This window comes from Leptopilina heterotoma, unplaced genomic scaffold, assembly GCF_015476425.1.
Source record: "Leptopilina heterotoma isolate Lh14 unplaced genomic scaffold, ASM1547642v1 Lhet_114, whole genome shotgun sequence".
NCBI lineage: Eukaryota > Metazoa > Arthropoda > Insecta > Hymenoptera > Figitidae > Leptopilina > Leptopilina heterotoma.
Window position 1 is genome coordinate 714,118 of NW_025110833.1, and position 17,724 is coordinate 731,841.

General features: G+C 26.5%; 1 protein-coding gene across 2 annotated transcripts in view; it reads right to left on the reverse strand.

Annotated features, from left to right (window-relative positions):
• The window catches only part of LOC122507572 (discoidin domain-containing receptor 2), a 256,292-nt gene that overhangs the window by 45,582 nt on the left and 192,986 nt on the right, over nt 1-17,724 (reverse strand). For both annotated transcript variants that reach the window (XM_043620369.1, XM_043620373.1), the window contains 5 exons: nt 14,558-14,737; nt 9,727-9,866; nt 8,938-9,145; nt 3,166-3,321; nt 123-298 (listed from right to left, as the gene is read on the reverse strand). In XM_043620369.1, the coding sequence (XP_043476304.1) occupies nt 123-298; nt 3,166-3,321; nt 8,938-9,145; nt 9,727-9,866; nt 14,558-14,737 (860 nt within the window). The remainder of the gene's footprint in view (nt 1-122; nt 299-3,165; nt 3,322-8,937; nt 9,146-9,726; nt 9,867-14,557; nt 14,738-17,724) is intronic.

Below are 17,724 nucleotides of genomic sequence, written 5' to 3' on the forward strand. Positions count from 1 at the left end.
TTTTCAAAATACGACATTCTCATAAGATTATATAGAATGTGTAAAAATGTTATAGAATATTTTAAAAATCAATTAAGTGGAAAGTTTAATGTATAAAAGCATAAAATTTGAAGAATCTTTACCTTGAGATTAACGTGATGATCATAGAAGGTCGGAGGTGTTAGCGCTGCTTTTAGCCTCCTATTTCTGTAGAAGATAAAGGTAATAGCAGTGAGTAACATAACGATGACGGTCGTCAATATTCCGATCACTAAGCCGATGAATTGCTTAGACTCTGGCTCCTTGCTTTTATCTGGAACTACGTGAATATATATTCTCCTTTATATTATATACGTATAAATTTTGAATAAGGTGATAAAGGATAGATTATGTACCTAGCTCATAAATATATAGTTTAAACGGATATGGTAATTTCACTATACGTACACCAACTATTATCTAAGACAATAGAAAATTTCACGTACAGTGAGGAAAATGATTATTATTATTATTATTATATATGAATTCGTCAAGTGCTTGTTGAAAATTTATTTTTTTATTGGATTTTATTAATTTTAAATTTCATACACGGAGGAGAGAGAGAGAGTGAGACAGGATGGGAAAAAAATATATCATTTATTCGTCTCACGTTTTCTTGTATATAATCTACTTAAAAATTTAAATAATAAATATTAATATAAATAATAAATATAAATAATAAAAACCGCTGCCAAGTTGTATGTTTTTTTTATAATTTTTGCGCTCATTCCATAAACTCTATGAGGAAGTAATATAAATAAATATTAATATAAATAATAAATATTAATAAATATTAATATAAATATTAAATATGGATAATAAGTAAATAGTTTATCATTGAATAGAATTCTTTCTGTATAGGTTAGAAAAATGATTCTTAAAACTTAAAATCATAGACAATAAAAATTTTTTTTAACCCCAGGGAGTAAAATGGGCCTTTTTGGCACTAGTTAGAAAAGTTTGTTAGTAAGCATAAGTTAGAAAAATGATTCTTTCCCCTGGGCTCGAACCAGAGAAAGTATTTAAAAATACTGACTTCATGGACCAAAAATGAAAAATTATTCGTAAATTCTTCAATTAAATAAAAAAAATAATAAATAAAATTAAATAAAAACTTAAAATAATATTAAAAAAATTGAATTAAACTTTTTCAAAAAAATTAATTTCAAAATTCAATTATTTTTAAAAATTCACGCTGTATTGCTTTTAAAATTCAATTATTATCTAAAATTTTATCTGAAATTCATTTTTATGAAATGAAAATCAATTTTTATTAGAAAATTCTACTAGAATTCGATTATTTAAATACAAAAATAAATAATTTATTGAATAATTGCATGTTTCTTCAAATTGAATTCTCATAAAGAATTTTATCTATAAATTTTTAAAGAACTAAATTCTTTTGACGAATTTTAATAAAATTTTTAACAATTTTTTCGAGGGATTCGAAAAAATAATTTAAATTCTGCAATGAGTTTTAATATTTATGACAATATTTAAATTCCTAAAAAGAATTTTATTATTTAAGAAAATAATTGAATCTCCGTAAAAATTTTATTATTTATGAAAATAATTCAATGATTGCGAAGAAATTTGTAAAAAAATTTGTAAATAATGAAATTCCTGTGGAATTTTTATTATTTTTTTGAAATTATTTAAAAGTTTGTGTAGAATTTTATTATTTTTTTTTAAATAATTGAATTCTTTTGGAAAATTTTATTAGAATAGTAGATACCTATTAAAAATCATTGAATTGAAGAATATTTTTAAAAATAATTGAAATTTTGCCAAGAATTTTATTAAAATTTTTGAAAATAATTCAATTTCGGAGGAAGAATTTAATTATTTCTGAAGATAATTGAAATTTTGACGAGAATTTTCAAAAATGGTAAATGTAAAATGCCCTAAAAGAAAAAAAACAATTTTATTACGAAGGGTTTTTTAATCCTAGGGAATAAACTCGTTTTTCTAACCCCAGGGAGTAAAATAAGCCTTTTTGACACTATGGCACAAGATAAAATTCGGTGCAATAGAATTGTATTTTTTGAATTGAATCAATTCAATTCGAGTCCTAATAAAAGAAAACAAGAAAAGTTTCTTCCCAAGATTTGATGACAAAATTACAAAATATAAACAGTTCAATATATTTATTCTAAAAAAAATAGTTGAACAAAGAGGTTTTTTAACTTTCGTCAGTTTATGGTATATACTATTTATTAACAAGCTTGAGTGGTACTTATAAATAAAGTTTGACGTTTCAAAGCGTAAAGTAAATATTATACTTATTTCGTTTCTTGTTATTTCATAAAAGTTTTTTTCCCCTTTATTTTCAATTTTTTTTTTTTTACCTTTCGAACTGTCGAAGTCGTAACGATGTCAAGAAAGAGGGGAAAAAAATGAAAAGAAAAGCGAGGTAGTAAAATTCCCGAGTTACTTTTTTCCAACATAATTACAGCGTCATATCATTGTGAAAATGTTATTTCAGAAATACACACGACTCCCTTCTTTCATTTTTCCTTGGCATTTTCATAATCTCCCTCTCTTTCTCTCTCTCTCTCTCTCTTTCTGTCTTTTGTAATAATTATAATCAGGAATGCTGTCATAGACTTTTTGTCATTTTTTCTACTTTAAATTATTTGTTTTTTCCTTTTTTCTCTTTTTATTATTTTTTTTTTTTTGCATAGTTTTGAAATGAAATTTAAATACACGCTCTTCAGCGTCGTTCATGAATTTGAAAAAAAGATGCACATTTAAATTTCACCGAAATATGCTGACATGAATAAAGAATATTTGCGCAAACAATAAAAATTTTTTGTTTTTTGGAAAATTTTCTTGTTTTAATTAACAATTTATTGACATTTTGCGGTTTTTATTATTACTCTCTAAGTTTGAATTAGTAAAAAAGTTTACTAAATTTGTTGAATTAGTAAATTTTACTAATAAATAAAATTAAATAGATTACTATTAATTTCTACTAATTTATTAGTGAAATTTGCTAATTCAAAAGCAAAAAGTCAATGACTAATTCAAAGTAGTAAACATTTTAATTAATTTAAATTTTGAGTCTATATAAAAACTATAATCAATTGTGAACAAAAATTTCAAAATGGAAAAAAGTGAAAATTTATAACTTAAAATGTAACTTACAAGAATTGATGTTGTTGTTGTTTTTATTGAATATTGCTTTCACCTCGTCCCTTTGTAGTGGACCCTCATTGTTCTGATAAGGACTTCCGGTGGATAATACAGTTGTGCTTTTGTTTTTCAAATCCTCATCATCTGTATTGTTCCATTCGAAAATAACTGCAAAACGATAGAAAATTGATATCTTATTACGAATTTTTAATTTATATGAACAATTAATAATTTGCATTCCAATAATATTTAAAAATAATCTTTAAAAATTACAGTCAGTAATAATATTTAAAAATATTCTCTAAAAATAATATTTCGTAATAATATTTAAAAATAATTAACATTATTTCTATTTCTAACTCAGTTCAACTATTTTTTAATATAAAAAACCAAGTGGTGAATTTTTATTATTTTTTCCTGATCCCCAGAAAATATTTTCAATGCGAGATACTAACCCAGAAATTCCCCAGAGAGAGAGAGAATGTAAAAATGGAAACCGATGTCGTGAAATTCTTTCGAAAGTAACTCACGCCAAGAATCTATGTTTTTCAGATTGTACAAACAGAATATAAGCTATTGAGTCACACGTTAAAGCTTCCCGTGTCTGATAAAAGAAAGGGCGGAAAAAAAATGATTTTCAAATACTTTTATCTTTGCTTGTTTCTGTTTTTATTGTGAAACAATAATAATTTATTGATTTTTTCTTCAGTTAAAGTATATTGCATTTTAAAAGATAATTTCTCCACTATTTTTTTTTTTATATAAAACCGAGATTTATGTAACATTCACTTGGTCGATTTTGTACTTTGGCGTTATTTTTTTTTTATCTGTGCTACGGTTCACTGGAGCATTTCAGAACTAGCGCAAAAGCGATATAGAGAACAATCAGCTTATAATTGTGATCAAGTTTGTAAGAGATGTATTTTTTTGTAATTAATATTTTTTTTCTGCTTTGATATTATAATAGCGTATTTTTTTCTTATGTAATAATTTTCAGAGTTGTACACGGAAAAGAATGTTTACCTGGCGTAGCTACAAATTTCACCAGATTACTTAACTTTTTAGTTGTTTTAGTTAAGTCTTTCGCTATTCTAGAGAAACTTATCGCTGTTCCAGATAAAAATCTTTTTCCATGTAATTTTCCATGTAATTTTCCTTGATTTTTCCTTAATTTCCAGACAAAGTTTCGACTTTCCCCCTGACTCCATAGCCGATAATCAGCAGAAGATGAAAAATTATTTTTTGAGCGAACTTTATCTTGTGTTTACTAACAATTGTTAGTCAGAAAATTTTTTACTGGTCCTAAACTATTGCTAGAACAATTCCAATTAATATCTGCAGGGCTCGAAGCAGTGAAAGTATTTAAAAATACGGATTTTACGGACCAAAAATTAAAAATTACGGACCATTTACGGACCAACTGACAAAAATAGAATCAGGCCGAATCAAAAAAGAGAACATTTTACTTAAAACTAGAAATTCAATTTTTTATAATAATTAATAATAATTATTACTAAAAATAATTTATAATAATTAAAATCATTATCAATTCAATTATTATTTTTAAGAATTTTTTTACCTAAAATTCTTCTTTATATCGATTATTTTTAATAATTTTCGAAAAAGTTCTTTGACAATTTTCAAATTCATTTCTTTACAATATTCAATTTATGAAATTTCAATTATTCATAAATTCTTTAATTAAATAAATATTAGAAAATAGAAACTAAAACTATCTAATATTTAAAAAAATCAATTAAACTTTTTCAAAAAAAATTAATTACAAAAATCAATTATTTGTAAAATTCACGCTCTATTGCATTTAATATTCAATTATTATCTAAAATTTTATCTAAAATTCATTTTTTTGAAATGAAAATCAATTTTTATTAGAAAATTCTACTAGAATTCAATTATTTAAATACAAATAAAATGCAAATAAATAATTTATTGAAGAATTGAAAGTTTCTTAAAATTCAATTCCCATAAAAAATCGTTATCAACAAATTTTCAAATAATTGCATTCTATCAACGAATTTTAATGAAATTTTTAAGAATAATTACATTTCTCGAGAAAAATAATTGAATAATTGAAAAAAAATTGAATAATTGAAATTCTGCATTGAATTTGATTATTTATGAAAATAATTGAATCCTTGCGAAGAATTTTATTAAAATTTTCAAAAATAATTAAATTCTTGTAAGAAAATTAACAGGAATTCAAATTATTTTAAAAAATTTTAATAAAATTCTTGGCATAAATTAAAAATAACGAAATTCTTAGCAGATCTTCAATTACATTCAGAAATTTTAATAAAATTTTTCTCAAGAATTTAAATATTTTCGTAAAATAATAAAAATCTTTGCAGAGATTCAATTATTTTCAAAAGTCTTAATAAAATTCTTCGCAAGAATTCAATTATTTTCAAAAATATCAGAATTTTAGCAGAAATTCAAACATTTTAAAAAGTTTTGATAAAACTTTTTTTGGTAGAAATTCAATTATTTTTAATTATTTTTAATTGAAATTTTGACGAGAATTGTTAAAAATTTTTGAACATAATTGAATTCGTGTGATAAATATTGTTAATTATGAAAATAATTGAAATTTTGTAATGAATTTTAATAAAATTTTTGAAAATAATTGAATTTTGTCGTAGAATTTTGCTATTTATTTATAAAGATAATTGGAATGTTCACAATTTTTTTTAGATTTTTTGAATATACCCAGGTGCGAATTTTGGTCGGCCGCCAGAGTTGGAAGGTCGGGCGCAGGTCGGCCCATCTATGGCTGCCAATAGGTCGGCAGCCAAAGTCGGGCCGACTTTGGTTACTGTTTCCACCCAAGTTTGGGCCGACTATGGGTGCCAAAGTTTAGAGAACCTAATTTTAGTTGGTCGGGCCGACTCTGGCCTCAGTCGGGCCGATGGTCGGTAAAACTATGGCAGCCAGAGTTTAGAGAACCTAATTTTAGTTGGTCGGGCCGACTTTGGCCTGAGTCGGGCCGATGGTCGGTAAAACTGTGGCAGCCAGAGTTTAAAAAGGTTAATTTCTGTTGGTCGGGCCGACTTTGGCCTGAGTCGGGCCGATGGTCGGTAAAACTATGGCAGCCAGAGTTTAGAGAACCTAATTTTAGTTGGTCGGGCCGACTTTGGCCTGAGTCGGGCCGATGGTCGGTAAAACTGTGGCAGCCAGAGTTTAAAAAGGTTAATTTCTGTTGGTCGGGCCGACTTTGGCCTGAGTCGGGCCGATGGTGGGTTAAACTATGGCAGCCAGAGTGCAAAAAACCTAATTTCACTTGGTCGGGCCGACTTTGGCCTGAGTCGGGCCGATGGTCGGTAAAACTATGGCAGCCAGAGTTTAGAGAACCTAATTTTAGTTGGTCGGGCCGACTTTGGCCTGAGTCGGGCCGATGGTCGGTAAAACTATGGCAACCAGAGTTTAGAGAACCTAATTTTAGTTGGTCGGGCCGACTTTGGCCTGAGTCGGGCCGACGGTCGGTAAAACTATGGCAGCCAGAGTTTAAAAAACCTAATTTCAATTGGTCGGGCCGACTCTGGCCTGAGTCGGGCCGATGGTCGGTAAAACTATGGCAGCCAGAGTGCAAAAAACCTAATTTCACTTGGTCGGGCCGACTTTGGCCAGAGTCGGGCCGATGGTCAGTTTGAAGTTGCAGCTTATAAAATCATTTTTGTTCTTAGGCTTTCATGTAAGCGTAGCGTAATGGTTAGCGTGTTAGACTTCGGTGCGTTAGGTTGCGAGTTCGATTCCTGCGAGCGTTAGAAATTTTAATTTGTATTTATGTGTAAGATTGCGTTTAGTGTTAAGATGTATACAATAAACAAATAAATAATGAATAATAATAATTAATAATAATAATAAATAATTAATAATTTTTTGCAATCGGTCGGCCGACTTTTGGCTGCCAAGGTCGGCACGACCAAGGTTGCCAAAGTGAATCCGACCTTCTTTCTCATGGTCGGCCCGACTTTGGCAACCATAGTCGGCACGACCATGTCAGCCACTGGACGGCGGGTGTTACAATTCGCTAGTTCGGCCGACCTTTGGCTGCCAAGGTCGGCACGACCATGGTTGCCAAAGTCAAGCCGACATTCTTTCACATGGTTGGCAAAACTTTGGCACCCCTGGTCGGTCCGACTTTGGCAGCCATAGTCGGCCCGACCATGTCAGCCACTGGACGGCGGGTGTTACAATTCGCTAGTTCGGCCGACCTTTGGTTGCCAAGGTCGGCACGACTATCCACTTGGTCGGCGCGACCATGGCCCGACCAACTTTTCGCACCTGGGTAATTGAATTTCAGAGAAAAATTTTAATATTTCTAAAGATAATTGAAATTTTTACGAGAATTGTTAAAAATTTTTGAACATAATTGAATTCGTGTGATAAATATTGTTAATTATGAAAATAATTGAAATTTTGTAATGAATTTTAATAAAATTTTTGAAAATAATTGAATTTCTAAGAAGAATTTTAATATTTCTAAAGATAATAATTGAAATTTTGACGAGAATTTAAAAAAAATTTTGAACATAATTGAATTTTTGCGAAGAATTTTATTATTTTTAAAATATTTGAATTTCTGCAATCATTTGTAATTTCTCTAAAATTCTTAAAATTATATCGTACAATTTACGAACTTTTCATCCTTTTTGAATGAAATTACGGACTTTACGGACCTTTTTTTCAAAAAACGGACTTTTACGGGATTTACGGACCTACTTCGAGCCCTGTATCTGGGTTATCATATTAATTTAATTCACAATTCATAAAAAGTAACCACAGCCGATAAACAGCAGAAGATGAAAAATAATTTTTTGAGCGAACTTTATGTTTTGTTTACTAACAGTTGTTAATAAAAAAAATTATTTACTGTTCCTAAATAATGGTTAGTGCATAAATTTTAACACACTCTTGGTGCTATTTTAACACCAAATGTAGAAAATAAAATCTCACCGTGTCGGTTAAAAATGTTGCCTATAGTATTTTTTTCTGTGTAAGTAATAATTTTATGAAAATTCTTCAAGAACTAAGTTATTTAAAATATTCTCAGGAATAGAAAAAATTGAAAGTTTTATATTAGAATTTGTTGTAATTTCATAGTTTATGAGGCAAACAAAAAAAGATTCAAAAATTCAGAATTTTCTTATGAATTCTAAAAATTTAATTTCTTTCCAGTACTTTTCATAAAAATTCCTAACTTTTCCAGACCAATTCTACTTTCCCTAACTTCCCTAACTTCCAACTCTGAAGAAGAATACTGAAATTTTTATCAGAATTTCTAAAATTGTTTGTTGTATATTTGAACCTTAGTATCTTTTAATAATCTCGATGACTTGATCAATATTTGACCGTAGGTCAGTTGATTATATTTGGAAAATTTTCCTTATTTAGATAGATTCATTCTAGGTGTATAACAATTTATTTTAAGCAAATTTAATCAAAGTTGGGTAAAAATAATAATAATAATAATAATAATTAAAAATTATATTTTCAAATTTATCGATTTTCTTTTCTTTTTCTGGTGAGAGAAGAAAGAAACTTTTGATGGTATGGGTTTTATATTGAGTACTTGACAGTAGATTTGACTCGGAAAATTGATCTACTTGTCATGTTGACATTGGTCGTTGATTATATATACCCTTAAGTTTATAAGAAAGCCTTCGCGACGTTTACTTAGGAGTGTGTACAGTAATAAATCATACGGTTCTCATATCAAGATTCTCGTCAAAGTTTTCAGAAAATAATTGAGAAATTTTCCCTTACCAGATTCAAAGACGACTTCACTCAACATTATCCAACGTGCCGCAAAGTAAAGTTGCAATTTTAAGAAACGACCAGCTCTTGAATGGAGTTTAATGGTAACGTCTCGTGCTTGCTCCAATACTAAATCAGGCATGTACGAAAACTGAACTGGTTCACCTGTGAATTGACTGCCTTCCCCGCTCAAGTACACTTTTGCATGCGAGAAAACCTAAAATGAGTTACAAATCACAATATTCTATTTAGAAATGTTTTTTTTTTCGTTTCGGTTAAAAATAGGAATTTTTCTTTAAAAAGTTTGCAATTTATTCGAAAGGAGGTGAATTTTATTTTTAGAAAGAGCTCGAAATACTGTAAAAGGAAGTGTTTCGTTATTCATAGTTAAATTATTAATTAAGGCAAAAAAAAATTCTTTTTTATCTTGTCCTGATTAATAATTTTTATTTAATTATTTCTGACTTTTAAGAATTATTAAAAATTATAATAATAGTAAAAGTAATAATAAAAATTAATTTAAAAAATTCTGTTTGCTTTGAAAGGTAAAGGAAGTGAGGACAATGTGCGCCTGCGCAACCGGTATAGAAGCGGAGTGGGGACAGTTAGAGCGAGAGAGACAAACGGAAACTTCTCACTCGCTCTCGTTATCCCCACTCTGCAACTCACTCTACGCTCCGCCTCTAGTTCCAAGAATACCCTCGACTTCCAAGTAATAATTATTTTTCCCGCTTTTTTCTTCTTTATTTTTTTCCTAGGCAGGAAAATTATTAATTAAATTAAAATATTCTTAATTACCTGAACGTCCTTAGTGAAGAAATTATTCGTATGAAGGTGCATCGACGTGAAATTTCTGACACAATCAAACTCAAAAGTTATTTCCACAGGCTTTTCGAGAACATTCCAGGTGTCGTTTCTCCAACCGATCCATTCATAACCTATAACAAAAATGGATCTGGTAAAAATATTTTTATTGAAAAATAGTTTCACTAAATTGTTTTTATTGAAATTACTTTTATTAAATTCTTTTACTACGTATTTCTTATAAAATATTTTTATTAAATATTTGGCCTGTATTCTCGTTTTATTATTTTTTATATTTTTTTACTAGTCAGTGTTTATTTTTTTAATATTCTTTTACTAGCCGTCGTGTTTTGGGTATATAAATTAATATTCGGGTGAAATAAACTTTTTTTTGAAGTTTCACTTGTTAATAAATGAAAATGATGAGAATGTAAAAAATATTGTAAATTACATAATTTGAAAGCAATGTTTTCTTTTTTCTTGTCGCTCAGTTAATAGAAATTATATCGAGTCATTCATTTCAGTATTAACTTTTAGGGGCTTTGGCTTTCACGATATCATTTTACTCCCCATCTACTTTCATATATAAACCTTCCTTTACATCGTACCTCGAGTAAATAGTTATCAGTTTCGGCTGGTATCCGCCATTACTTGGAGTTCTGCAGACATTCCTTAAGATAACCACTTAATAGTCGCCATTATATAGCTACTATCATTATGGGTAATTTTACCTCCTTATCGTTACCAATTGAATTTACCCACATAAATTTCATTTCCCACCCTCTCTCCCAATCTTTTTTTGCCTAAAAAGAAAAAAATTCCGTTTAAATGAATTTAGTTCTATTGGAAAATATTCTTCATCATAAAAATCCAATATAGTTTCAATATTTCCATATGAAACAGTTTTCATTTCAAATGCTTCCAATAGTTTTATTTAGATTCTCTTTTTTTGGGGAAGTTCAATTTTTTCTGCCCATAGCAATTTTCTAATTTGACACTAAATATTAATTTAATAGAAAAAATCGTCTATTTCAGGAATTGAAAAAAGTGTCAAAATAGTGCGAAAACATAATTTTATATTTTAATTCGGGAATTTTGGTTTTAACAAATTTGGAAACTCCAAGTTAGGAAACTTGGATCGATGAACCAATTTTCCTTCTCTCAACAGACTTTCTCTATATTTGGTGGTAAATTTACTATAATTACTTGTCAAGTTTGGATTATATGGAAACATTAGGAATCGACAGGGTGATCATGTTTGTTATAAAATTAAAATTTCCACCCACAGTGGAATTTGGAAAATAATAATAATATCGCGTCTTTTAGTTGCTATTCTAGAGGTTTAGTTTTTTTTTTTTTTTTTTTTTTTGCCTCACAATTGAGGGAAGATTAAATGCTGTCAGTGTCATTTTTAGTTATATTATTCATTTTCCATCTTTTGCTTTAGTTGGAATTTCAAATTAGAAAGTGCAAGCAGCAGGGTACATTGAAAAACACATGCGCTGCCAGTAAGGCACACCAAAATATCCACTTGAAATGGGAAAGACACAAATGTATCTGGAGAACGAGTAAACAGAGCAACTTCGCTCAGCTTGTGGTTCAATATAAATGTAAATTGAAACAGATTCGAGTGCAACGAGCCTGTTCTCTACCCACCACCAACACTGGATTCTAGTTCCTTTAGTATTTTCCACAACAGCCTACTTTGCAATAGGTTTAGCAATATTGCCTTGTGGATGACGAACTTAGATAGAAAATGCTCCCACATTTTCAATTCCAAGGAGTCTTCTCTTTTATTAATATAAAAAGACTTTTTCAAAAACTATTTTAATAGCAGATTTTTTAATAAAAAGAAAAATATTTTTTCAAAAACTATTTTATTAGCAGATTTTTTAATAAAAAAAATATATTTTTCGAAAAAGTATACTTTATATTTTACTTATTATAGTTTTTGACTGAATTATTTCTTAATCAAGAGTACCAAAAGAGAAAAGGAATAGACCCTCATTATATATTACAGACTTCGCACTCGATAATTAATTTTAAAAAAGTAGCAAAAAATAGCCTTCAAACTAAAAAAAGTAGTAAAAAGTAGCTATTGAAAAATTAAACTTGACAACCGAAAAAACTCGTTTTATACACTTGACAAAACTGACAAAAATTCCATTCTATATTTTATTTTCCTGACTTTTTCCCAATTTTTATCAAAAATATTTACTTTTTTCATATCCTGCTAATAAATTGAACTCCTGCCACGAATTTTATTATTAATGAAAGAATTTAAATATTTATAAAAATAATTTAATTCTTGCAAAGAATTTTATACAAATTTTTAAATAATTGATTTCTTACGACTAATTTTATGCAAATTCTAATTTAAATAATTGAATTCCACAGAAATTTTTATTATTCATGAAAAAAATTGTATTCTTACGAAGAGTTTTTCAAAAAATTTGTAAATAATAGAATTCTGTTTAGAAATTTTATGAAAATAGTAGATGTCGAAAATCACTGAATTGAGAAAAGTTTTTACCAGGTTTTTACAAATAATAAAATTTTACAAAGAATTCATAATTAAAATTTTTGCCAATAATTGAATTCTTGCGAACGATTTTATTAGAATTTTTTAAAATAATTCAATTTCCAAGAAGAAATTGATTACATTTAAAAATAATTGAATTCTTGTGATGAATATTATTATTTATGAAAATAATTGAATTTTTCAAAGCATTTTATTAAAGTGCCTCAAAATAATTGAATTTTCGGGAATAATTTTGTTATTTATCGACATAATTGAATTCTTTCGAAGAATTATTGATGTAAATAATTTAATTCTAATTACAATTGATTTCTTTCGAACAATTCTATTAAAATTTTTGAAAATAATTGAATTTCCCCAAACAATTTAAAAAAAACATTTTTTTTAAATAATTGTTTTTTCGAGGAATTGAAATTAAATTTTTAAGAATAATTACATTTTTTAAACAATTCCTGTAAAATTGTATTAAAAATAATTTAAATCCTGCGATGAGTTTCATTATTTATGAAAATATTTGAATATTTGCTAAGAATTTTATTTACATTTTCAAAAATAATTGAATTCCTAAAAAGCAACTTATTATTTATGAAAATAATTGAATTCTTGAGAACGATTTTATTAGAATTTTTTAAAATAATTGAATTTTCAAGAAAAAATTGATTACTTTAAAAAATAATTGAATTCTTGTGATGAATATTGTAATTATTTAAAATAATTGAATTTTGCAATGAATTTTATTAAAATTCCTCAAAATAATTGAATTTTCCGGAATAATTTGTTATTTATCGACATAATTGAATTCTTTCGAAGAATTATTTTTGTAAATAATTGAATTCGTCTAAAGAATTTTAAAAAAACATTTTTTTAAATAATTAATTTTTTCGAGGAATTGAAATTAAATTTTTAAAAATAATTACATTTTTTTATCAATTCCTGTAAAATTGCATTAAAAATAATTGAAATCCTGTGATGAATTTTATGATTTATAAAAATAATTGAATAGTTGCAAAGAATTTTATTAAAATTTTCAAAAATAATTGAATTCCTGAGAAGAATTTTGTTAGGTATTTATATGGAAATAATTAAATTATTGCGAAAAATTTTATTAAAATGTTTAAAAAGAATTGAATTCCCGTGAAAAATTTTATTATTAGTGAAAGTAATTGAATTATTGTAAAGAATTGTATATAAAAATTTTGTTGAATAATTGATTTTTTCAAAATTGTTTCGAAATTGCTATTCTAAAATAATTAAATTCCCGTGGAAATTATTATTATATATATATGAAAATAATTGAATTTTGGATTAATTATATCAATTTTTTTTCAATAATTGAATTCTTTTGCGAAATATTTTATAAAAATACTAGACATTGAAAATAATTGAATTTCGAATATTTTTTGAAAATAATTGAATCAAATTATCTATGTAATATGTAAATAATTAAATTCTTGGAAAGAATTTTATTAAAATCTAAAAGAATAATTGAATTATTTCAAAAAAATGTAATTAAAATTGTATTTAAAATAATTGATTATTTTATTTCGAACAATTTTATTAAAATTTTTTTAAAAATAATTGAATTCTTGTTTAGAATTTTAGCAAAAATTTTTTTAAAAAATTGAATTTCCATGAAAAATTTTATTATAAAATAATTATAATTGAATTTTTCATGAATTGTATTATTTTTTTTTTAAATAATTGAATTCCATTGCGAAATTTTATAAAAATACTAGATATTGAAAATAATTGAATTTCGAATATTTTTTGAAAATAATTGAATCGTTTTAAAGAATTTGATTATAATTTTTGACAATAGTTTTTTTGATTTCTAGTATTAGCGAATTTAAAGTAGTGTAAATTCTCAAAAAAACAGAAATAGTAACTTTTAGTGTCTGAAATTTAAAAATAGTACCCAAATAGTCAGATTTTCAAAATCCAAAATGGCGGATCCAAGATGGCGGACATTTTTCTAAATAGTTTTTTATGACCCTAGATACCTAGAGGTTATAAAAATCTATGATTACTAATCTGAAGTCAGATTAGTGATTTACCAAGAAACAAAATCAAAAGTAGTTCTTGTTTACTAAAAAAAAGGCAATTTTTAAATTGAAAAGAATAATTTTGCTTGAATAAAATTTTTTTCTGCCTCAAAGTAGTTGGAGGCCTTATAGTAATTGGCCAAACTAGTTTTTTTTAAATTGACAGGAAGTTAGGAATATATATGTATATAGAGAGAGAGAGAAATCGTAAGGAAACTTGGAATCACACTCAGTGCAATGTTACCTTTCCCATTACCGTTGACATCGAGTCTAAAGTTATCTGGACCTTTTTGCCCATCCACCAATTGACCCAGACCACCAGAAAGGTATCCAGCATCTTCTTGACCATCGTACGTTCTGTCGGTGAGGTCGACTTCGGAACCTCTCTGAATTCCTTGAGGCATCGAGTACGAAACTAGTCCCTCTGAAATCAAATTATATATCAAACTCGGTATCAAATTCCTCTCCTCTCCTTTCCGCCGACTTGTATCGGTCAGTTTATTTTTCTTTCAACTTTACGATAAGAACCCTTATATACAATATTATATATCGTCTTGAAAAATTTTTCTCTTAAAATTACTTTTTTGATTTAACATTAATTTTCCAATATATAGTAGAAATAAAATAAAACAATTTTACAATATAGATACTTTGAAACATTGGCCAACAACTAAAAGATTATCAAAAATCTAAGATAATACAATTTTATAATTAATAATTTATTTATTTATTTATTCAGTTCAAAGAGTGCGATGACCACTAAAATTTGTAAAAATCAAAATTCTTTTTCATTTTTCACTTGAATGGATAATATTTAATATTTTATTTAATCAATAATCCAATGATTCAATTAGAAGAAATGAATATTCAACTTTGTACGGTAATATAAAATGGACAATTCGTTAATTTTTCACTGACGGTTATAAATTGACAGTTTAGAGAAATGAATTATAAGATTTTTTTTCGCCATCCCTCCTCTTTTTTGCAGAAAGTTAATCAAATATACATCTTCCTACTTCACGCTGCTTTTCTGCAGATTTGTTCGCAAAAGGGATGTCATGGATTATTCAGAATGAAGAGAAGATTTATCAGAGAGGGAATCGTAATACGATTTCAGAAACCGCGATACTTTATCTAATTACATTCAAATTCTGAACAAAACCAAGAATTAATTTTAAATATTCATGACAAAACTTCTTGTTACCGGCGGGATTTTAGTTGTATGACTGAGGAGTTATAATAAAAAAAAAAACCTCCCATAGAATTTATCTCTCTGACAATTGAATTACACTCGATATTTAATGTTTTGTCTCAAATTTTAATAACTGAATTTAAAAACTCAAAATCAAACAAAAACTCAGATGAGTTGAGAAAAATGATTTATTTAACTTTTTCTCAATTTCAGGCATCATAGTACCTTCTTTCCTCAAAAAAGGTGAAAAGGGGCATTTTTCTCCTCAAAAAGGGGACAAAAATTTATTTGTTTATACAACTTGCATAATATAATTCAAATTTTTTATCATATAGCTTTTATAAAATTTTTTAAAAATGATTCGATTTTAATCCGAGTTGTCACAAAAAATTAATTTTGTTTTTTCATGACTTTTCCCTGATTTCCAGAGACAAAATTTTGACTTTTTCCCTAAAGAATATTCAGCGATTCACTCTAAAAATAATTAGATACTCAAAAAAATGTTCTAGTATATTTATTTACGAATTTATTTAACTGTAAAATTATTCGAAAACAGTAATAACTTCTATTTTAAAAAAAATATTTAATCATTATTGTTTTTCCATAGGAATTAATATTTTCAAAACATTTAAATTCAAATCTTTTTGAAATTCAACAATTTATGAGAATATTATTATAAAACATGAAGATATGAATCACTCCGAGTCTTCGACTCGGAGTAATTCCTATCTTCATGTTTTATAAAAATTTAGATTTCCATAAAATTTTTCAAAAAAAAAATTAATTATTTACAAAAATTATAATAAAATTCGTTGCAAGAATTCAATTATTTTCATAAATAATAAAATTCTTCACATGGTTTCAATTATTTTTAATACAATTTTAAATAAATTTCTCGAAAAATGAAATTATCCTCAAAAATTGTTTGCAAGAATTAAATTAGGTACATTTCACAAATACTGAAATTCATCGCTGAAATCCAAAAATTTCAAAATTTACTATTTTAATAAAAGTTCTCAAAAGAATTTAGTTATTTAAATAAAATGTAATAGAATTCGTTGCTTGAATTCAATTATTTTAACAAGTAATATAATTTTTCACATGAATACAATTATTTAAAAAAAAATTTGATAAAATTCGTTATAAGAATTCCATTATTTTTAATAAATTATAAAATTTTTCTGAGGATTTCAATTATTTTTAATACAATTTAAAATAAAATCCTAGAAAAATGGAATATTTTTACTGTAACATTTTCAAAATTATTTTCATCATTTCAATTTAGTTATTATTTTCTAAAATTTTTAACTAAAATTCTTCTTTAAGGGCATTTGAACCTTGATGACGTTTCAGTTTGTGCAAAGCATGTGTGACGTCATCAAGTTTCAAATGCCCTTAAATCAATTATTTACAATAATTTAAAAAAAACTGAAATTCACTTTTAAATCAATTTCTATTAGAAAATGCTACGAGAAACCAATTATTTAAATAGAAAAATAAATAATTTATTTAATAATTAAATATTTCTAAAAATTGAATTCCCATATAAAGAATTTTATCAACAAATTTTTAAATAATTAAATTCTTTCGACGAATTTAAATAAAATTTTTGAAAATAATTACATTTTTCGAGGTATTCAATTAAAATTGTACTATAAATAATTGAAATTCTGCGATGAGTTTGATTATTTATGATAATAATGAAATTATTGCGAAGAAATTTATAAAAAAATTTGTAAATAATAGAATTCCTGTAAAATTATTTTATTATTTATGAAAAAAATTTAACGTTTGCGTAGAATTTTAATAAATTTTTTTTTAAATAATCAAATTCTTTTGGATAATTTTATTAAAATAGTAGATATTGAATATCATAGAATTTAGGAAAATTTTTGAAATTTCAAATAATTGAAATTTTGACAAGAATTTCAATAAAATTTTTGAAAATAATTTTATTACGAAGAAAAATTTTATTATTTATATAAAAAGAATTGAAATTTGAAGAGAATTTCTTTAAATTTTTTAATATAATTTAATTTCTGCGAAGAATTTTATTACCCCAGGCGGAAAAGTCGGACGAATGTCGGAATTTACAACCGGCTGGGATCCGCGCCCGTACAGACCGCAAGTACCGACGGTCTGTACCGATTCGGATCTGAAAAAGCAACCGGCGCGGTACAGATTATGCTCCGACTGTCGGATCCGTCTTCCCACTATTG